We start from the raw sequence: 21,019 nt of genomic DNA on the forward strand, positions 1-21,019 counted from the left end.
CTCTAATTTTCTTTTAAAATTTTTTGTTTGCCAATAATTTTTTTACATGTTTCCTAGATGTCAAATTTATTTACTCTGTTTCACTTTGGTATGTGTTTAATTTTTTTTTTTTTTCAGTTTACATTTGTTTTTTCAATGTGGACATTTAAATAATCCTATGTATTTTTAATTTTTCTAATATATACATATATTTATTATTTTAGGTTTTGTATTATAATTCGTCGTTTAAATGAAGAAATTTCAGTTGAAAAAAAACTATATCCTTGTTAATCAACTAATTCTTTTCGCAAATTTGTAGGATAACATGGGTGAAAAAGTGAAATTTCCATATCCGAAATTCGATCTTTCTTTTTTGGCTGTTAACAATATTTTTTTAGAAAATCTGTCAGTTAGGTTTCAACCCAATTTGTTAATCTGGTAGTTTAGAAATGCAGACGGTTTAATTATTTCCAAACATTACTCAAAAAACATTCCAAAAATTAGATATGATTTTAGTTCAATAGTTAGATGTCGGCGATGAATCTATATAATACTAATAGATGTGTTTCTTAGAACTAACCGGATCAATAAATCATATACATAAAAAATCTCAAAAAAATAAGTATTATTTGGAAAAATAAGAACTATGGTTTCGAATATGTTATTTTTGTAATGCTCGACGATCATAAAAAAATGATAATTAAATTTGGAAAGTAATAATAGGAGAAAAGTACTTATATAAGATGCTTGGTTGATTACGGCAAAAGAAAAAACATAGCATGTGAATGTTGTGCTTCGCATTACACAACATCTTCTTATGTTTCTTCCTTCTCTCTTTTTCCCCCCATACGCGTTATTTCTTTGACTTACGTTCACAATCACGGGTCACACTCTTTAATATCTTTTTCTTTTTTTCTTTTCTCTCTTCAAATTGCTCAAACTAGTTCTCATTTCTTAGAGAACATAGTTTCATATCTTTGCCAACAGAAAATTACCAAATTATATCATCGACTACTACCATTGAAAGTTTCAACTTTGTCAGGAAAAAAAATATGAATTCCATGTGACATTCTAAAAAAATTGTGTAATATATATTAAAAATGGATATACCATTAGAGATAAGTCATAATGTTTATTTGAGATAAGTCTAAGATTATTTGTGACGTTACCATTTTAATTAACAGACCGGACCAAACCATATAATTGTAATTTTCCGGTTAACAAAAACCACAAAAACTCAGCGACTCTCCTCTCTCCGAAGAAACATCTCTTCTTCGTTGATGCGCGAGTTTTGATCATCTCTTAGAACTCGCTGTTAGGGTTTCACAAAATCTCAGGCTTTACAGAGATAAATCGAATTTTGGGAATGGACGGAGAAGAGCTCACTGAGCAGGAAACTGCTCTTTACGACCGCCAAATTAGGGTTTGGGGAGCTGGTGCTCAAAGGAGGTAACTTTACATTGAATCTAAACTTCTATGGCTGCAAGCAAAAACTGTTTTTAAATTGCTGCTATGAGTCGCTGTTTTTTTTTTTTTATCTCTTTCTGGGTTTTAAGTTAAATTTTCAAAATTTGATTATGGCTTCTCTTGGATAAGTGTTTCTCTGATTTGATATGTTCTGTTGATATGTAAATCTTTTGGTTTGGATGTTTGCAGATTGAGTAAATCTCATGTGTTGGTATCTGGAATTAAGGGGACTGTTGCTGAGGTAGCTCTTACTTTTGCAAGTTCTCATCTTTACTGTTTATGTAGTGAATCTTAAATGATTTATGCTGCAGTGGAGTGCAGTAGCAACTTACTTGGTTTACATTTGGTGGACAGTTTTGCAAGAACATTGTGTTGGCAGGAGTTGGTAGTGTGACTCTGTTGGATGATCGCTTGGTGACAGAGGAAGCCTTCAACGCAAACTTCTTGATTCTTCCAGATGAGAATGCTTATGCGGGCAAAACCGTAGCTGAGATTTGCTGTGATTCACTTAAGGAATTTAACCCTATGGTCCATGTTTCAATTGAAAAAGGTTTCTTACCATTGTATATGTGACCCTTTCTCCATTTCTCTCTAGTTTCCAATAGACATAAATGGTTGTTATAACGTTGAGTCTATTTCCTCAATCTCAGGTGATTTGTCAACACTTGGTGTTGATTTTTTCGAGAAGTTTGATGTTGTGATTATTGGTTACAGCTCTCGTGCTACTAAGGTACTGATAGCTCCTTTTTTTAGTTGTTTCAATTGTATGTGTCTTTTGTTGCTATGTCATTACTTAAAATAGCGTGTTTTGTTTTGTAGAAAGCAGTAAATGAGAAATGTAGGAAGCTAAAGAAACGTGTGGCGTTCTATACAGTAGATTGTAGAGGGTCATGTGGCGAAATATTTGTCGACCTACAGAACTATAATTACACAAAGGTACTTACTTATCCTGTTTTAGTGTTTTGATGGTTGTATATGCACCTCCTTCCTGTTGACAATAATATGTTAACTTTACAATATATCTCTATTTCCTGTCAATGTTTTGCACCATAGAAAAAGCTTGATGAAACAGTGGAATGTGAGCTAACGTTTCCGAGTTTTGAGGTAAAGAAAAACTGACTTCTTACTTTCCCCTGAACATACTGTTGCATGAGAAGTAATAGAAATTTAATTAATTGGCTGGGTTTATTCTTCAGGAGGCAGTTTCAGTACCATGGAAACCGATTCCAAGGAGAACAGCAAAGCTGTACTTTGCTATGAGAGGTCTGGCCTCAACAGATAATCACTGAAAGTTTCGTTACATCTACGTAACTAATTTGGCTCTCGTGTTACTCTTGCAGTGATTGAACGATTTGAGGAAACTGAAGGGCGTAAACCTGGAGAATGTTCGCTGTTTGATCTCCCAGGAGTCTTGAAACTCAAAAAGGAACTCTGCGAGGGAAATGTTAGTTTTCTTAACACTTAATTGTAAGCACAATACTAATAATAATGTCAAAGAGCAGTTACTCAACTTTGTATTATGAATGTCGCAACAGTCGGTTAGCGAGAATCATATTCCAGATAGCCTCTTGGAGAGACTTGTATCTGGTAACACAGAATTCCCACCAGCTTGTGCCATCATTGGAGGGATTCTAGGACAGGTTCTTTATCTCTCGTCACTAAGGACTTTCATGGTTATATAGATAAGCATTTTGCAGAGCTATATGTGACTTCAATGAAACTTTTATTGCACTTACAGGAGGTGATAAAAGTTATATCAGGCAAAGGAGAGCCGTTGAAGAACTTCTTCTACTTTGATGCAGAGGATGGGAAAGGAGTAATCGAGGACATATCCCAATAAGCCTCAACATCTAATCTTTAAAGGTGCTGTGATGCTGCTCTTCTTAGAAAGTTAGTTCCTTCTTGAAGATTGTATTGGAAGTTAAGGCTTAAAAACTTGGCTCTTTGTCTTTTGTATGATTGTATCTACTAACTTGGCTCGGTGAGTAAAAGACAATCTGAAATCCACTACTATCTTCTAAAAAGTAATATTATCATCTTCCTTTTCTTACTTACTTTTTTTTCCCTCTTCAAATGCTAAAACAAGTTCTCTTTTATTAGAGAAAATTGTATAATATTTTTCTCAACAGAAAAGGAAGAAGCAAAATTACAGAAACATGTATGAATTTTCATGTGTAATTTTAAACAAATTCTTTAAGATATACAAAAAAAGGTAGACCCTTAGAGAAGAATTATAATATGTGTTTAACATAAGCAGAGCAAAATGTGTACTTTCTATTGAACCTCATCTTAGGGTTTGAATGGTGGCAACGGTTGAAGCAAACAAAACCGCAAATGGAATAGACCACTTTTTATTCACCATTCATCATACCACAATGATACAGATCTAAAAAACTAAAAGAAAACCACTGCAGACCAACCACTGACCAATTTTACATACAAATAGAGTTGGTTCGCAGCGGTTCACCCTAAAAATAGAGGGGTCTAATCCGCTGATGGATTTCTCCACTGTGACCATGATAACCATTCAAGACCTTAATCGGAAAAGCATGCTATGTATAATAAAAATTCTAAAAATTAATAACATTAAAATTACGATATTTTATTACAGAGTTAATAATTACTATATAGTGTTGAAATTATGATATTTTATTATGTTATAGATTTAATAATTAATATATACCATATTCCAAAAAATTAATTTGGAACTGAAGATTTTTTTAACTAAATTATGAGTGTATTTCACAAAAGGTAACTTTTCAGAATCGATATATGATCAAAGTAAGAATATAAGCACGCGCTGAGTCTCCACTTATTTTTGTCCAAAATAGGACCAAAGTAGTCCAATAAAGTAAGTTAACGAAATAAAGGAGGATGTGAATCAGTTACAACTTTCAAGTTAGACATTGACAAATATTTACACTATTCGGTTAGATATATACGGTTATGAAAGCGTACTAAGTACGAGTTTCTCGTTTTTGAATGGTTTTTTTGGTAGGTGTAGACTGAGCAGTGAACGACAGAGAAAGACGTAACAGGATGATGGAAACAGAGGTATTGTAAAGAAAATCTACATGAACATTCTGCCCTTTCTCGTATTCGTTCTCGTATCCGTTTTTGTTCACTTCATATTTTTATATCACTTTCATACTATGTCCATGTGGGTATTCCTTCACTACCTACCAACTTTGACAGGTTTAATAATGGATACATGATTATTGAACTCTACTTAATGTACCATGCGTAGTGGACTATAGATAATATACTATGCTCAATGGACATCTTCCTTCTTATATGACACGGCTTTTTAATTTACAGTTTCCTTCATTTTCTATCAAATAAAATCCATAAACCCTTTTACCATCACCGCCAATTTCTTTCTCCGCCGTCAAACTCTAACCTAATCAACCATCTCGACATAGTCGCATTATCTCATTCTCATACTTTTTTAGTTTTTTTTTGTGTCTCTTTCTTGTCTAATTTATTATGTCCATGTGGATATGTCCATACATGTTTTCATATATGCATAATTAACTAACATACCCATCTATATTTATGGACATCTACTTAATGGACTCTATATAATAGACACGATCCATTTTTCCTTTATTAATTATTCACTCGTAGATGAACATATCCCTATACATATGGTATATTTACTAGTTGATGGATACATCGTTGCGTCCATTTTTCTTGAACAAGTTGTTCACTTGTAGATGGACAAATCTCTCACTACGTGAGGAACGTCGTTCGTCGTCGTCATCAACGACATGGTTGTTATCAAATCTTCATCACCATCTCACACCATTACAAACCTGTCGAAATCATCATATATGGTAAGGTGAAGTTATTAGTTTCTACAGACAAGAATACCAATACTTCTATTCCATCATCGAAGCTACGCACTAATTATTCGTCTTCGACTTTCTGTTCAATCCGATCTATCCAAAAATCAAAAACTGTATGTTATGAGATTCAAGTGAGCATTCTTCTCTCTTTCTCGATATCTGGAAAGATTCAAACGGGATAATAAAGAGTTTAATAAGAAAAAACAAAAAAGATATAAGAATAATAAGGAAAAGTACAAAAGAAACAAAAGTAGAAAGAGAGAGAGATAGTTAGTTTAACAACGATGGCAAATTAGTTATTTTGATAAAAACTGAAGGCTAAGATAGCACTATATTTTATGTGTAAAATGAGTAAACTGAGAAGTTACTTATTTTGATATTACTTCTTGAAAAGTGACCTTGGTTGGTATTAACTCTTAAATTATACTGTTTCAGCTTTATATATTGTGGCAGTTGAATATCATTTAACTCATTCAAGACTCGCGGATGAACAAGTTGAACATTTTTCTTTTATGTTATTGTTCAATTTTTCAATTTTTTAGGTTGAATATTTTGAACAATTGTTTCAAACTCTTCAACTCAAATGGTAAAAATTAATTAAATAGTATATTTTAACTTCTTCAATCTCTTAAATTGTGCAACAAGTGTATTTGACTATTTTTTGTGTGGTAAATAGTGTATTTGAGTATTTGTGTTACCTATTTGGATTTAAATTTGTAATGTTATAAAATAGATAATCATTAATGTGATTATCCAGCACTAATAGATAACATCCTTCATCTTTATCTATATGATAAAAGATGATGTTTATCTATATTTTGTTTAGCTTAGCATCTAAGTTACCACACTATATATATGATGTTTTGTTCACTTGTAAAACACAAGACAAGAAGCAATAAAGCTGTACTTCTTTCACTCTCTCGTTCTTCTTCTTCTTCTCTCTTTGTTATATTAGTATTTTTTCTAATAATATAATATATATATATACACATATACATATAATATAATAATGTTATATGTGTTTACGTTATTATTTATAACATGTAATTTATAAATTTGTCCCATTTTAATTGTAATTTTCCCGGTTAAGAAAAACCACAGAGTCTCTTCGAAAATCGAAACATCTCTTATTGGTAGATGCGCGGGTTTTGATCATCTCTTAGACCTCGCTACTAGGGTTTCACAGAGATACCTTCAATTTTGAGAATGGGCGGAGCTGGTGGTAACAGAATCGTTCCGCAGCGAGATGTTATGGAACTTAGTAGCGACGACGAAGGAGGATCCGAGTCAGGGGATAACCACGACGGAGCCGCTGATGTTGAAAGCGTGGACCGAAGAAGCGGTAGTGATGTCTCTGGAACAAAGAGAGCGAGAAATGATTCTGTAGCCAGGCCATCGAAGAAGCTAGCGGTTTTGATTCCGGATGATGAGGACGGATTTGCGCAATCGAGTTTGGCTCTCACGGTGATTCCATGTAACGTTGTGGCGGCGCCTTCTTCATCTCCTTGGGGAAGTTGTAAGCAATTTTGGAAAGCTGGAGATTATGAAGGAACATCTGGTGGTGACTGGGAAATTTCTGCAGGTAAAATTTGGTTTGTGTGATTTTGTTTATATTTATCGGATTTGGGAAATGTTAGTGATTGATTTTGTGAAAACTTGTGGTTATAGGTGGCTTTGATCATGTAAGAGTACATCCTAAGTTCCTGCATTCTAATGCAACAAGTCACAAATGGTCCCTTGGAGGTACGTTTTGAATGAAGTACGATGCAATCTATTAAACAATGTTTTTTGCAATGAAAGTGGTGATTAAACAATGTTATCTCTTGCAGCTTTTGCTGAGCTTTTGGACAATGCTTTGGATGAGGTGGGATGCTTTCCTAATTTTTAGAAATATTGCAAAGGTGTGCATTTGTATTTCTGGTTTGATAGTATTTGTTTCTCATATTTGGATTATCAGGTTCGTAGTGGAGCCACATTTGTTAATGTGGACATGCTTCAGAACAGGAAAGATGGAAGCAAGATGATCTTAATTGAGGGTATACAGTTGATTTAGTGTTTTGTTGTATCAAATTTTGAAGATGCAGCGCTTTCTTGATCCTCATTTATGGAGCATCCTTATGTTTAAAAATGCAGACGATGGAGGTGGGATGAATCCTGAAAAGATGCGGCACTGCATGTCTCTAGGATATTCTGTCAAGAGCAAACTTGCAGACACTATTGGACAATGTAACCATTTCTTTCTCCTGCAAGATAAATACATGTCACATGTTTTAGATCAAGACTCTTTAATTCGTATACTTTTTATAGATGGTAATGGATTCAAGACTAGTACAATGAGACTCGGAGCTGATGTCATTGTTTTCTCACGTTGCCTTGGAAAAGATGGAAAGAGGTTTGTTATCTGTTACCACACCGTTTACCCCTTTCAACTATCATGTTTTTTAATGGTTATATTTATATAGTGTCGATTGAAAAATCAGCTATAGTTATATTCATCTGACTATACTTCTATTTACTTGATGCTGCTTTAGCTTGACACAGAGCATTGGCCTTCTATCATATACGTTTCTGAAGAGCACTGGAAAAGAGGACATAGTTGTACCCATGGTAACCTACCTTTATTTAACTGTATGGAACTGTTAGGGGGAAAAATCAACTTGATAATTTTGAATGGTTGTTAGCATGTGATATAATTATGAGCATAAGTTAAGTTACATGTACCGTTCATTGCAGAGCATCTTTGGTGTGAAATACTGTTCTCATTCAGAAATATGTCTACTCAGCTTTCTTTTTCAGATAGCAAAATATATTATGCAGAGAAAGCTAACATTTCTCAGCATATCACTCAAACAATCGAAATTGCTTTATATCCATAACAGATGTTCTTTTTAAAGTTTATCTTTTCTAATCTTCTTCTGATGATGATTTAAATGAAAGCTTGACTATGAAAGAAGCGGTTCTGAATGGTGTCCAATAATGAGGTCTTCGGTTAGTGATTGGGATAAAAATGTGGAAACAGTGGTTCAATGGTCGCCTTTTGCTACCGAAGAAGATCTTCTTCGTCAGGTAAAAGCTTTTTCCTTAGTTCCATATGCTCTACTTATTTACTAATGTGTGAGAATGTTCCACTAATCTATTGCTCTGACTATTGTAGTTTAATCTAGTGAAGAATCATGGCACAAGGATAATCATATATAACCTCTGGGAAGATGACCAAGAAATGCTAGAACTTGATTTTGACACTGATCAATATGTATGTGTTTTTATTGCTGGATATACATAGATTACGTCCTGCAATGAAAGCTTCTGTATACATGTAATTGACATATGGTTTATTGCAGGATATCCAGCTTCGAGGGGTCAATCGGGATGAGAAGAATATTGTTATGGCTTCTCAATTCCCAAATTCTAGACACTTCCTGACATACAAGCACTCACTCAGGGTATAAACTTCCTTTGTTGTGGTTATTTTCGAAGTTAGTTTGGTTCAGTCTCGTGCTAAAGTCACTGTGATAATTCTTAAATGATTGAAACTGAGGAATCTGGTAGTAGGTAGAAGTCAAAACCTTGATTTTTAATGATTATGAATTCCATTATTTGTTGGCTGCATTTTCATTTCTTCTAAAGTTTTTATTTGTCAACATTTTTCATGTTCACAGAGTTATGCATCTATTCTCTACAGAAAGATTCCACATGGGTTCCGTATCATTCTCCGAGGAAAAGATATTGACTATCACAACATAGAAAATGACATGATGTATACAGAAAAAATTACTTATCGGCCAAAAGAAGGGGCTGGTGGATGCACCAAGCACTCAAATGTATGTATTTCAGAACTTTACATAGTTAGAATACGTCCTGTAATTTTTTTATGATACCAAACAGTTTTTTGAATACTGAAAAATTTATCTGCATGTGCGACATCTTTCACAGTTATTTGCTGTCGTGACCATTGGCTTTGTGAAGGATGCAAAACATCATGTGGACGTTCAAGGCTTCAATGTTTACCACAAAAATCGCCTTATTAAGGTTTCTGTTTCTTTTGCTCTATGCCTTAAAATGTGACGAAAATAAGATCAACTTTACACTTTCAGTTCAATATCTTCTCACTTGTTTTTCAGCCATTTTGGAGGATATGGAATGCAGCAGGAAGTGATGGTCGTGGGGTCATCGGTATTGTTTTTAACTGGAAGGACTAATCTTTGATTAGCTTTATTTACGAGAAGTCTAATGTGAATTTATCTTGCTAATAAGGTGTCTTGGAAGCTAATTTTGTGGAGCCTGCCCATGATAAGCAAGGGTTTGAGCGCACAACAGTTTTGTCTAGACTCGAGGCAAAACTACTTCAAATGCAGAAGGATTATTGGTCTGATTTTTCTTCTCTTGGTTTTTAAATCATGCTTCCTTAGCTTGGCTGATTCATTGGAGTATTTGGGTTGGCGTTTTCGTTCTGGTTTTACTCAGGAGATCTAAATGTCATAAAATTGGATATGCGTCGAGGCAAGGCAAAAAGTCTGTTAAGGATACTAAAGACAGAGGTACAATATCTATATTACAGAACATCGGAATTTTAACTTGTGCTGAACAATCTTTTGGAATGTTTCCCACTTTGTAGAATCATCACCAGAATATGATCCTAAAGGATCTGTATCATCCAGGAAAAGGACTACTGCTCCAAGCCTTAAAACTTCAACTACTGCTCCCAGCTTTAATACTCCAACCGCAGCTTCAGCCAAATTCAACAGAAGATCAAATGTGAATGGAGGAGGAAAAGAATCTGTGAAAGATTCTAAAGACATCGGGTATAAATCATCAGAGAAAGAGGGTAAGCTTGGAAACTCTTCTTCCAAAACTGACAAACGAGCAAAGCCTCAAGGAGCTCGTGCTGTGGAGGTCATCAATAGTGATGATGACTATGATTGTGATTCTTCACCAGAAAGAAATGTCACTGGGCTTCCTGAGAAGGTCCCAGCGTCTCCTTTTTTTTCCCTACGTACATTTTCTCCAGTATATAAGATTTGCGAACATAACCTTTTCTACTTCGTCTCTCAGAGTTCTGAATTACCTAAGCCTCAGTCTGGTTCGCGTACCCTCATTCAATTGGAACAAGAGAATAAAGAGTTAAGCAAGAGGTTTGTTACCACCTTAAGTACAATGTTTATTTTGCTTATAAGATTCATGTTTCTTGTTTGTGTGAACATTGGAGCTGTGTTTTTTTGTTTCTCAGGCTTGATGAAAAAGAAAAAGTTTTCTTGGTACTGCAAAAGGACCTGCAACGTGAGAAAGAGCTTCGCAAGGCACTTGAAGCTGAGGTAACTTCTACTTTCTGACATATTCTGTGTCTGCCTACAAACCTATTACAACACTTACCAATGAATTCCTCCTGACATTTCAGGTTCAAACATTAAAGGACAATTTAGAAGCAACGGAGAAAGAGCAAACGGAATTAATCCTCGTTTTCAGAGAGGATAGAGACAGACGCGACAAGGAGGAAGAAGATCTCAGAAAAAAGCTAGAGGTTCTCATCTGTTCAAACCACGTCTCTGTAATAGTCACTTAGATTCAAAGAAAAAATCATGACCTAACTTTGTGGTTGCAGGAGGCGTCAAACACAATCCAAAACTTGTTAGATGGAAAAAACTCGAGGTAGATAAAGCGTTGAGAGGAGGCGTTAGAGCTGCTTTGATGATAATAGTATTGAGGAAGGAGCATCTTACATAATTGACTGATTAGGTTTGTTTGCTTTAACATCTACATTTAGTTGTAGTGTGTGGTCTCTGGCCTAACCATACCAGAGCTAGTAGAGAAGTAGGGTATTGTTGTATTGTGAGGTTATTGGTTTCATGTTTTAAACATTTGAATTTGGTTCGCGGTATTTCAACCCTTCCCTGTACACAACCTCTCCTCAATCCAACTTAACTAACTAATATCGGCATTTGTAATCACTATGATTAGAATCAGTTTTACAAATTTTCATACATGAATATATATTTCCGTCTTTTGCAGTGTACATTATTTGATTTTATTGCAGAGTGACATATTATGTCGCTGAGGGAGGATTTTAAACATAGTTGCAATTGTAAAATCAAAACATTGGATTCACAAGTTGTGAAAAAATATTTGATTAAAATATAAAGTTGGATGAGGACAAACATTGAACATAAGAAAGATACCAATTTATGATTTGGAGATTCTTTTACTCTTGATTGTTAAATATTAATGAAGACAGTGACATTCAAATAGAAGAAGACTCAATAGTTTATAAATTGTATAAGCAAGCAAGCAACCACCTCTGGCGAAGGCGAAGCTCAATCAGAAAAGTCAAGGATATGGCTTTGTTCAACAAGATCCTTAACATCCTTCTTCCTATTGTCACGGTTTGGTTTCTTTTACTGTTTATGCCATTTTCAATATTCGTCAAGCTCATCAGCTTCATAAGGAGATACAAAGAGTCGGAGAAAGTTAGCGGAAAAGTCGTCATCATCACCGGATCTTCCTCAGGAATTGGTGAGGTTAGTTAATCTAGTTATCCCTCGTTTCTACAAAGTTACCTAGAAAAGCCTTAAAGATGCATGTTTACTTAATGGTGTAGCACCTCGCTTATGAGTACGCGAGTAGAGGAGCATACTTGACATTGGTAGCTCGGAGAGAGGATCGTCTACTAGAAGTAGCTGACAGGTGCCGGAGGCTTGGTTCACCTGACGTTGCTGTGGTGCCTAGTGATGTCTCAGTCATTGAAGACTGTAAACATTTCGTTCAAGAAACCATCGCTCGCTTTGGAAGACGTGAGTTAATCGCGATTATTCGTATAACTAATTTTGCTTCTTGCTTAAACAACATAAGAATCTAAACAAAATTCATATCAGTGGATCACTTGGTGAACAATGCGGGAATTGTCGAGGCCAAACTTTTCGAAGACTATTCAGAAATTTCAGATGTTCTTCCCATTGTGGTATCATTTTTTTTAGATGTAATGCATACCAAATTCTTTTTCTACACTTGCACATAATCTACTAAATCTTACTATTTGCAGAATACGAACTTTTGGGGACCGGTCTATGCGACACATTTCGCTATACCGCATCTCAAGAAAGCCAAAGGAAAGATCATAGCGGTTGCTTCGCCTGCTGGATGGTCTGGAGTGCCAAGGATGAGCATATATGCTGTAAATGTTTCTTCATTTTATATCCTCTAAAGTAACTAAACTGTAACATAACTAATGTTAACATTTGATAACAGGCAAGCAAAGCAGCTATGATAAACTTCTATGAGACTCTTAGGATCGAGCTTCATCCACATATTGGTGTGACAATCGTGTTTCCGGGTCTAATCGAAAATGGAAACACCAATCCGGACCTTTTGGCTGAGGTATTTTACTAGCATCATATTACAAAACGTTTGTTTCCACTTTTATCTCCATGTTTGTCACAATTTGATATCTCTGCAGAAACAAGACTGGTCCCAAGTTGTGGCCATCGAGTCAGCAGCTGAATGCGCCAAAGCGGTTGTTAATGGAATATGCAGAGGTAAAACCTTTGTGGCAGAGCCGTCGTGGATTCGTGTTCTTTTCTGGCTTTGTGCTATATGCCCTGAACTTTTGATCTCTAAGCCTAAAAAGAATTGACCAATTTGTTTCGTTTCATATAATTCCACCATGGTGAAATAAATATCTGACATTAGAGACTTGACTTGTTCTACTCGTATGGTATTAGGCAACTTGCTTATTCTTAAAGACACATACAGTGTTATAATATACATAGTCAAAAGTACCATTCACAAAAACAAACCTACATGTTTTGATTATTATTATTCATTGCATGCACACATTTTAAGGATCGTACATCTCATCTACTCGGACTTTATTTCCGGCGTCCTGATGGATTCGGGGTACAGAGCACTACGTACACCAGGAATATCCATGATCCTCTTGTTGAGAGCATTTGCCTCGGACATTTCACTTCCGGTCATATACAATAACCGACAACCCCACTCAATCAACTCCGGACATAGCACTTTCCAAATGTATGTCACCTTAAACCATGATGGCTCTGTCACGTATCTTTGTTTCCGGCACACACCGTTCACTATCGACTTAGCACATCCTGCTGCCGATGCTACTGGAAATGGTCCTATTTGAACCTAGCTTCCGGCAAACGAAAATTATATTACATAAACAATTAATATACAATTCAACCATTCTTTAAGGGGTTAGATATAATTACTTACATCTCTAACGTCTTGATTGACTATTAACTCGCCTTCACCGGAGAAGTACTTGCCTTGTGTGAGCTCCGATTCGATATAACCAGGTGTGACAATTGTAATGTGTACATCACCGCCAAGCTCAATCCTCATCGTCTCAAAGAAGCTCAACAAAGCTGCTTTGCTTGCCTAATGTTATGTATAAATACTCGTCAGTCCCTAGAGAGCGTACTTTACTAAGAAAAAAAAGTGTATATATATAGACTTACATTGTAAAAACTCATCCTTGGAGCAGTTAGCCAGGCTGCAGAGGACGACATAGCCACGATCTTACCATTGGTTTGTCGAAGGTATGGAAGTGCAGCACGAGTAGTATAAACTGATCCCCAAAAGTTAGTATCCTAATAAATCACAAAAGTTTCATTGGAACATTATTAATATATGGTTTAGAGTTGCTTTTCTTGATCTTATATAAATCATTATAGTTATAAAATTACCAAAACTGCTTTTGTCCTAGTTATATCTTCAACGTTCTCAAACATCGAAATCTGCGTTATCCCAGCGTTATTTACAAGATGATCCACTGCAAGACCAAAGAAAGTGTTCCAGACCAAAACTTGTGAATGGTATAACCAAACTATTTATTAATTAGCTAGCTCTATGCGGTTTTGGTGACTTACATCTACCAAAATGGGTGATGGTGTCATCAACGATTCGTCTACAATCATCAGGTTTGGAGACATCAGCATGAACGGTGATAACATTGGGAGATCCAACTTCACGAGCAATCTCTGCCACTTCTTCTAGACGGTTCTTCCTTCGAGCGGTCAGGGCCAAACATGCACCTCTACATGCATACTCATATGCCAATCGCTGATAATATAACATACGGAAAAAAAAAAACTCATATTAAATGAACGTATATTCAAAAATTTTACCCAAAAAAAATTAAAATACATATATTAAAATTGTATTTTAAGTCTATATAAAAATATAAAAGCATTGTTACTAAACCTCGCCTATCCCGGAAGAAGCACCGGTGATGAGAACAACTTTCCCATGAAGATTTTCCGAGAAAATGGTAGAGAAAATAGACTGCAAGAACTTGAAGAAGTAAAAAGGAGGCAAGAAGAAGCAGAGACCAAAGAAAGTGAAGAAAGGAGCAGTCAGGTTGAGGAAATCGTTTATCAATTCCATTTTTTGATCAAAACACAACACACATAAGATGATATTGGCTCCTTATCGAACATGATCTACGTACGTTGTATAAATATATATATCCAAAAATCAAATTGGATTCTAGACAAAAACGGTGATGAGAGCGAAGAGAGACAAGACACGAAAGGTCAGGTTGTAGTGTGGCAACATTGCATGGCAACGAGACGACACGTTGTGTAAAAGATGTTGAAGATGCACGTCGACGACATCTTCTCTTCTCTTTATCCACTTAATATCTTTGGTAGATAAGATCAATTTTTCTTTCCACTTATATGTTATTGTCGTTTCCAAAGTACTACATTAGTTAGTTATATATGTCTTTTGTATTATTGCTATTACGTATTAAATATTTTCATTAAGATAATAATCCTAAATATTAATTAACAAATCAGAGGATTTAATTTCCACAATACTGTAGAAATATAATTATATCAAAATGCTTTTGTTAAAATTTCGAGACTTTTTTCATATTTTATTTTAGGGTACCAATTTGACTTCAAATTTCAGAAATTAAACCGTAAATTCAGATCATAAACAATTGATTCTTAAATTTAGGTGGTCCGGACAACTACCCATCCTCAAAGGTTACATTCACATGGTTTAGTTTCTGTTACATACATGGGATCAATTTCACAGTTAATTTGTATGGGTATGATTAAAAGAACTTATGGACATGGGCTGGGCTTGTAAACCAAAAGACTATGAGAAGCACATCCAAAACTTTTTCTCATTACGTTTATTATTTACCCTACAAGACTATGCAACCCTTTGTTCGAAGGTTCCCATCCTAAAATGAAGTGTAGAGGTCGATTGTCGAAGAAAACATAGTCTTTGAGATACCGTGACCATAGCCAACAAAAAGGTTCTGACTTGGTTTATCTTCTTTTTTTCCTTAATGTTTTTAGTTATTGATATGAATTAACATGAACATAAAGTAAAACCCTTGTTCCTAAAAAAAAATTAAACACAAAGCCTTTGTAAATTCTATTATATAGGGATAGATATATGAAAATAACTAACTTCCTAACATGAAAGAAATTTAAAAGGAAGGACCGGTCATGTCTTTATTTCTATTTAACATATACTTTTAGACTTTCGGTTCCACTGGTATTTATATATTTCTACACATTTGATAGTTGAGAGCAAAAGACAAGCACATCACTTTTACTTTCGACGTGTGCACGTAAAAAAGTATACCATCTTCAGAAATTGGTCCTCAACATGCTTTAATGTGCAGCTTTAAGGATTGGTCCTCTATACATCCAATTTAATTAACCATTCGGAAAATGGATTTGGTGAAAGACAACAAAATATTTAAAGAGTAGCTAATTAAAAAAGGGAATTAATAATTGAAAAGTGTTTGCACGCCCACATGGTTACGAAGAGCTAAACTAAATAAATAAGATGTTCAAGCATGTGATTAATTTAATCTTAACGATGAAGAACCCTTAATCTATGTCATACTTCATGCTGCATGCAAGCACACACGCACGCACTATAAATACCATCGCAAAGTAGTCTAGCTATTTCAAGTTCAGTCATATTCATATCCTTAACTCTAAAGTTTTCTTTGTTGCTAGTTTCTTCAAGATTTCCATTTTTTCACCAAACCTTGGTAACTTATAGTTTTAATGGATACCGCAATCTCCATGCAAGAGACCCAATATAACAACGGATCAAGTACTTACAAGAAGCCATTTCTTAGATATCTCGACCGTCTTTGGTTTTCTATAATCATAGTTATTTTTTTCTTTATTGTAGTTTTTAGCCCTCTTTGGGTTCAAGTTTTTAATAGTTTCTTGTTCATCATCACTAGAATTATTACATACTACATCTTAAACCCTAAGGTTTTATTCGTTCTAACAAATGTCATCGTGATCACCCTCATTGGAGAATCAAGGATGAGTAGTTCAAGATCTTCTTTTCCAGCTAGCGAGTTACGTAAAGAGTTCATTGTGAGAAGCCAATTTTGTGACTCGTCGTCGTCTCATGGAAACGTGAAGGTAGAAATGGGATATCAAAGATACTCAAAAGAGAATATTGATCGACCGAGGCAAGACGAGGGTAAGAGATGCAAGGTTAGTATGTTGCGCGATATGGATCCTTTGAACCAGAGGGCTGATGATCTGATCGCTCGTGTGAACAGGCAGAGGAGGCTTGAAATTGGGATTTTACATAGCCACATAGGCGGTAGCCGTCTATAGGAATAATACATGGCCAAATGTGGAGTTAAAGCGTTTCTTGTTACCAAGAAACCAATTATTATAAAAAGAAAATGCAAATTTTGCAGACAAGGGTTACAAATAAGTAAACGAAGTTATAATTTTCACGATGTACCAATAGGATTCATTGGTATGCGTAGGAATTATTGCATGTGAAATTGTGAATGGATATGATTTGCGAGACATACATTAGTATAATTTTAGGCATATGTACTATTTGTAGTGTGGGTACAAGTACGTGCTCCATCAAATTTTGGAAACTTTTTATTTTTAAATGCAAATTTGAGAACGAATTGGTTTGAACTCGAAGTAGCCATTTTTGCTCACAATGTTCTAAATGCGAACCAATTTTGCATGAGACTAGTTGTGAAATGTATAGGACAAAGGACCACTTTTGTAATCACTCCTCTCTCTTCTTGGACATTATTATGATTTCTCCGTGTTTAAGTTTAGTGTGTTAATGTTAAAGGCGTGAGAACAAGAATTTAATATGACATACCAAAGATTTGTGTGGTTAAAGATTTTGTATAAGAATTCTATTTGATCTCATTAGAATTCTATGAAGTTACTAAAATATTAAGGAAATTGTGGAAACGTAATTTGTTTATGACAATAACACCTCATCCGATCACGGGTGTGATGTTATTATACACCCCATCTGTCAAATAACTTCAGTTCTACGAGATGATAGTACCAATGATTGGTCATGTTTTAGTAGTTAGTGTTGGTGCAATTGAGAATATATCCATTCTGAGTAGAACACCAGGATTTGTTTTTCAAACATAACAGTCAGAAATAAAAATAAATGTTTTCGCAATATATGTATAATTAAACATGGATATGACATTAATTATATTTGTTTAATGTCCTAGATTATTTACTATATAACATATGATGATTCCCAAAAAAAAAAAAATTATGCAGTGTACCGTTATACGATTTTGGTAAATATTCCACCCTTGAAATACTATATATACTTGATGACTTTTAGCTCCAATTTAAAAAGACTTTTAGTATCATTTGGCACAATCAAGATGGTTCTCTGCCTAGAAGTGAAGAAATTTATTTATTCGATGTATTCTTTGCTTGACTCTCAGTGATCGAACTAACCTTTAATTAGGATTAAAAAAAAGTATATAACAACATGTAGATTGCTTAACTTCAGTTGTATTTTTCATCTTCAATATCTTAAATTTGATGCAATTCTTAAATATTTTTTTAACAACTACGTTAATTTCAGAATTGTATATATTATTTTCCCGAAAGCTCAAGAAGTGACAACGCAAGATGCCTACGATACGAGAGTGTATCAGCTATCAAGTTGCGTTACACCAAATGGTAGTGGATTATATTCCTAGTATGTACGAATTTAAGAATAATACATTTTTAAATTGCATTTGCATGGTTTAAAATTCCTTAAGATCTTTTACTTTTAGGTATCTTATTACGGCCGGTGTATGATAAAATTTTTAATTCGATAACTTATTTTTTTCACAATCTCTTAGTATAACATTTTTAACGTGAGATGAAAGGTCTTTTCACGTACATTCAATCAGAAAATAAGCTCATAAGTAATCATATCGTCAGCGTCTGAAGTCTGAACCCATTTTTCCGTAAACCAAAAGAGAAATAAGACAAAAGAAAGAAAGAAAAAAAGCATAAAAGGTTAGAAACATGGAGGCACCAAACGGTGAAGTCGCTTTGTGTCCCTTCCTCTTTTTGACTCACTCAGCCTGATGCCCTACCTGTATTCCAAACACCAAAATATAAAATTCAAAAGACCTTTAATACCTTACTTTAATATATTCACTAGCTATCTTAAGAAACCAACAAGTCCATAGAGATTACAAAACCAGCCAAAGCTTTTAGGACTAAACCAGTCATCCTACGGGGCAACCTGTTAAGGAACAAGGTTTGGCCCGCACAAAGACTAATAATCCCACTATAACAACTTTTAATCTAGTGTTATTTCCTAGAATATTAAGATAATAAACTTAGCTCATAAGAAATTAAAGGAAAAGGTAAAAATGATGAGAATGATATATATGACCTTATGTTTGAGGATGCCATACTTCTTGAACTGTTCCCTGACGACTCTGTTGTAAATGAAAGCAGCCCCTCTAAACTGTGGCAGAACCAACCATGCCACGAACACTAGCTTCGCCGTGTACCATATCGGTATCCTATATATTCAAGATATTTATCACCATTTTAATATCATTGTCATATCCAAAAATATAACAAGAATTAAGACTTAGGTATGATATGATATGATATGAATTTGTTACCACTCAAGGAGAGATTGAAGGATGAGTTCCGTAAGAGTAAGGAAAGAGTAGAGAATCCAATAAGCTAGCCACTGATCGTCATCCACTTTTGATGGGCTCTCTATTGCAATCACCGACGCATATCTTTACCAAATATCATAAACACATAAACAAATCAGATCAAAATCTTTAACATAAATGCATAGAAAACAATGTGAAATTATAATACACTTACAATGGATAAAGCAGCATCACCACGGGTCTGCGTATGATCGTCCCAATAAAACAAAATCACATAACTTGAAGGAAACTTAAATAAGATATATAAGAGAGAAAAATGAAATAGAAGATACGTACCCAGCGAGAGAGTGAAGAGCAGAGAGAGAAGTCCATAGTTTAGTCATTTTAAGAAGAAGAAGAAACAACAACAAGAACAAAAATCCAAATCAAACAAATGGAGAAAGAAGTCTTGAAAAGAAGTTTCGAAATGCTCTTTTTGTTTTTATGAAACAACACAACCAGAGAGATCTTCTTATATATATTTAAGTTATTAACTGTCCTGGTTTGTACAATTTGGTTCACTAAAATCGGTTTTGCACAATTTGGTTCAAGTTTGAACCGGGACAGTTTGGTTTTATAATCTTACATACCAAACCGATGAATTTTGATTTTCTTTCCTTGAGTATAGAACATATAATTTCGGATTTGGCATATGCTAAAACAATAATGACGGTTGATAAGGGTCGAATTAGTTAGTCTGGTTTAGCTACTTTGGTTCGGTTTGGGTGGGTTTAGTATCACTGAGTAAAAAAACCGGACACGTGGCTGAAAGAGACAGAGAGTATCGGATTCTAACTTGAGCGTGTCCGACATGTCACCGGCCAATAGAAGCCAGATGTCGGTTAGATTCTCTTTATTGTGATTTTCCATGCTTTCCTATTCTTTTGATTTTCCTTTAATTACTCATAAAGAAAAAAACATAGTGTAAATGTACCAAGCGCATATATACTGATTCAACTCATAAACATAACAATTAACAAATCATATTGTCTTTAAATCAATTATATCTGATAAACAATAAACTGTTGTTTCTTACGGAAATATTTATAATTGTACATATACAAAGGATATATAAAAATAAAAATCCTCTGTAGGTAATGTCTTAAAAATACTATACATACTCAGTAAAATAAACGAAAATTAAGATGTTTATTTTATGAAAATTTAAATTCCATACTAGTCATTAATAGTTAAAAATATTATATAAATACATATGTGTGTGCGCGTGTGAATATGCAAATATTCTATAAATATTTTGCAAATCTTCCATATATTTTCTAGATAGTACTGATAAAATCATATATATTAATGATATATTGATTCTAACATCATAAAACTAAAAACTTGTAACATATAATTAAGTACTTTACAACTAATTTCATAGTTAAGATTTTGCATTTACGTAATATTTCACATATGTTATTCATATGAAAAAATAAATTATAAAAATGAGCAAAAGAATATGCAAAACATAAGCAAACCAGAAGTAAAATATTTTTATGTATGTATTTTATATTTTAAAAAATAAACTCTCATATGTCATTCTATATCTATCTTTTTTTGGGAAAATTGGAAATAATTTCATGCTAGCATTTTATTAGACCAATAATAATGTCTTTTGTAAAAATTTCATACAAGTTCTTAAGTTTCATGTGATTTTTCAGCTTCCTTTCAAACATTAAATACATTATATAATACTCTATTAATATGAATAAAATATTAACATACTGTGTTTTTTTTGTTGTTGTGGAAGACC

At 34.2% G+C, this 21,019-nt stretch overlaps 6 protein-coding genes across 6 annotated transcripts; 4 read left to right on the top strand and 2 right to left on the bottom strand.

Moving 5' to 3' along the window:
• The first annotated feature begins 1,231 nt into the window (after positions 1-1,231).
• Positions 1,232-3,498, top strand: LOC17876401 (SUMO-activating enzyme subunit 1B-1). Its single transcript, XM_006280763.2, has 10 exons — positions 1,232-1,428; positions 1,636-1,687; positions 1,801-1,996; positions 2,097-2,176; positions 2,266-2,382; positions 2,500-2,550; positions 2,643-2,709; positions 2,787-2,890; positions 2,982-3,086; positions 3,185-3,498. Exons 1-10 carry the CDS (start codon positions 1,346-1,348, stop codon positions 3,284-3,286), a joined length of 957 nt encoding a protein of 318 aa, XP_006280825.1. The 5' UTR covers positions 1,232-1,345; the 3' UTR covers positions 3,287-3,498.
• Positions 3,499-6,361: 2,863 nt separating this feature from the next.
• On the top strand, positions 6,362-11,294 carry LOC17876967 (protein MICRORCHIDIA 4). The gene is made up of 20 exons (XM_006279980.2): positions 6,362-6,876; positions 6,963-7,037; positions 7,124-7,158; positions 7,252-7,330; positions 7,428-7,520; positions 7,602-7,686; positions 7,826-7,901; positions 8,232-8,360; positions 8,449-8,547; positions 8,636-8,737; positions 8,954-9,115; positions 9,228-9,323; positions 9,416-9,467; positions 9,549-9,660; positions 9,759-9,832; positions 9,910-10,259; positions 10,347-10,426; positions 10,522-10,606; positions 10,690-10,812; positions 10,894-11,294. The coding sequence occupies exons 1-20, from the start codon at positions 6,501-6,503 to the stop codon at positions 10,942-10,944; spliced, it is 2,334 nt and encodes a 777-aa protein (XP_006280042.1). The 5' UTR covers positions 6,362-6,500; the 3' UTR covers positions 10,945-11,294.
• A 306-nt stretch (positions 11,295-11,600) lies between these two features.
• On the top strand, positions 11,601-12,980 carry LOC111831663 (11-beta-hydroxysteroid dehydrogenase-like 4A). Its single transcript, XM_023786712.1, has 6 exons — positions 11,601-11,806; positions 11,887-12,079; positions 12,161-12,246; positions 12,328-12,459; positions 12,534-12,662; positions 12,742-12,980. Exons 1-6 carry the CDS (start codon positions 11,624-11,626, stop codon positions 12,916-12,918), a joined length of 900 nt encoding a protein of 299 aa, XP_023642480.1. The 5' UTR covers positions 11,601-11,623; the 3' UTR covers positions 12,919-12,980.
• Positions 12,981-13,018: 38 nt separating this feature from the next.
• On the bottom strand, positions 13,019-14,765 carry LOC17876456 (11-beta-hydroxysteroid dehydrogenase 1B). Its single transcript, XM_006282038.2, has 6 exons — positions 14,511-14,765; positions 14,177-14,369; positions 13,994-14,079; positions 13,766-13,897; positions 13,521-13,685; positions 13,019-13,433 (listed from the first exon to the last, which is right to left on the bottom strand). Exons 1-6 carry the CDS (start codon positions 14,691-14,693, stop codon positions 13,143-13,145), a joined length of 1,050 nt encoding a protein of 349 aa, XP_006282100.1. The 5' UTR covers positions 14,694-14,765; the 3' UTR covers positions 13,019-13,142.
• Positions 14,766-16,294: 1,529 nt separating this feature from the next.
• Positions 16,295-17,187, top strand: LOC17877125. Its single transcript, XM_006281534.2, has one exon. It carries the CDS (start codon positions 16,346-16,348, stop codon positions 16,916-16,918), a length of 573 nt encoding a protein of 190 aa, XP_006281596.1. The 5' UTR covers positions 16,295-16,345; the 3' UTR covers positions 16,919-17,187.
• A 1,270-nt stretch (positions 17,188-18,457) lies between these two features.
• Positions 18,458-19,689, bottom strand: LOC17876215 (HVA22-like protein e). Its single transcript, XM_006281278.2, has 5 exons — positions 19,561-19,689; positions 19,439-19,465; positions 19,225-19,347; positions 18,987-19,119; positions 18,458-18,681 (listed from the first exon to the last, which is right to left on the bottom strand). Exons 1-5 carry the CDS (start codon positions 19,605-19,607, stop codon positions 18,661-18,663), a joined length of 351 nt encoding a protein of 116 aa, XP_006281340.1. The 5' UTR covers positions 19,608-19,689; the 3' UTR covers positions 18,458-18,660.
• Positions 19,690-21,019: the final 1,330 nt, after the last annotated feature.

Source organism: Capsella rubella, unplaced genomic scaffold (genome assembly GCF_000375325.1).
Source record: "Capsella rubella cultivar Monte Gargano unplaced genomic scaffold, Caprub1_0 scaffold_8, whole genome shotgun sequence".
NCBI classification, from domain to species: Eukaryota; Viridiplantae; Streptophyta; class Magnoliopsida; order Brassicales; family Brassicaceae; genus Capsella; species Capsella rubella.

What these genes read in the sequence shown, in the direction of transcription:
- LOC17877125 (XM_006281534.2), top strand. Translation starts at nt 16,346, where the DNA reads ATGGATACCGCAATCTCCATGCAAGAGACCCAATATAACAACGGATCA.
- LOC17876967 (XM_006279980.2), top strand. Translation starts at nt 6,501, where the DNA reads ATGGGCGGAGCTGGTGGTAACAGAATCGTTCCGCAGCGAGATGTTATG. An exon ending in TGGACAATGCTTTGGATGAG is followed by an intron (nt 7,159 to 7,251) that starts GTGGGATGCTTT and finishes TTGGATTATCAG; the next exon opens with GTTCGTAGTGGAGCCACATT. An exon ending in TGCAGACACTATTGGACAAT is followed by an intron (nt 7,521 to 7,601) that starts GTAACCATTTCT and finishes TACTTTTTATAG; the next exon opens with ATGGTAATGGATTCAAGACT.
- LOC17876401 (XM_006280763.2), top strand. Translation starts at nt 1,346, where the DNA reads ATGGACGGAGAAGAGCTCACTGAGCAGGAAACTGCTCTTTACGACCGC. An exon ending in AGAACTATAATTACACAAAG is followed by an intron (nt 2,383 to 2,499) that starts GTACTTACTTAT and finishes TTTGCACCATAG; the next exon opens with AAAAAGCTTGATGAAACAGT. An exon ending in TAACGTTTCCGAGTTTTGAG is followed by an intron (nt 2,551 to 2,642) that starts GTAAAGAAAAAC and finishes TTTATTCTTCAG; the next exon opens with GAGGCAGTTTCAGTACCATG.
- LOC17876456 (XM_006282038.2), bottom strand. Translation starts at nt 14,693, where the DNA reads ATGGAATTGATAAACGATTTCCTCAACCTGACTGCTCCTTTCTTCACT. An exon ending in CTAGGACAAAAGCAGTTTTG is followed by an intron (nt 13,898 to 13,993) that starts GTAATTTTATAA and finishes GTGATTTATTAG; the next exon opens with GATACTAACTTTTGGGGATC. An exon ending in CAAGGATGAGTTTTTACAAT is followed by an intron (nt 13,686 to 13,765) that starts GTAAGTCTATAT and finishes ACATAACATTAG; the next exon opens with GCAAGCAAAGCAGCTTTGTT.
- LOC111831663 (XM_023786712.1), top strand. Translation starts at nt 11,624, where the DNA reads ATGGCTTTGTTCAACAAGATCCTTAACATCCTTCTTCCTATTGTCACG. An exon ending in CTTCCTCAGGAATTGGTGAG is followed by an intron (nt 11,807 to 11,886) that starts GTTAGTTAATCT and finishes TTAATGGTGTAG; the next exon opens with CACCTCGCTTATGAGTACGC. An exon ending in CATCGCTCGCTTTGGAAGAC is followed by an intron (nt 12,080 to 12,160) that starts GTGAGTTAATCG and finishes AATTCATATCAG; the next exon opens with TGGATCACTTGGTGAACAAT.
- LOC17876215 (XM_006281278.2), bottom strand. Translation starts at nt 19,607, where the DNA reads ATGACTAAACTATGGACTTCTCTCTCTGCTCTTCACTCTCTCGCTGG. An exon ending in GCTCTTCACTCTCTCGCTGG is followed by an intron (nt 19,466 to 19,560) that starts GTACGTATCTTC and finishes GATCATACGCAG; the next exon opens with ACCCGTGGTGATGCTGCTTT. An exon ending in GTGATGCTGCTTTATCCATT is followed by an intron (nt 19,348 to 19,438) that starts GTAAGTGTATTA and finishes TATTTGGTAAAG; the next exon opens with ATATGCGTCGGTGATTGCAA.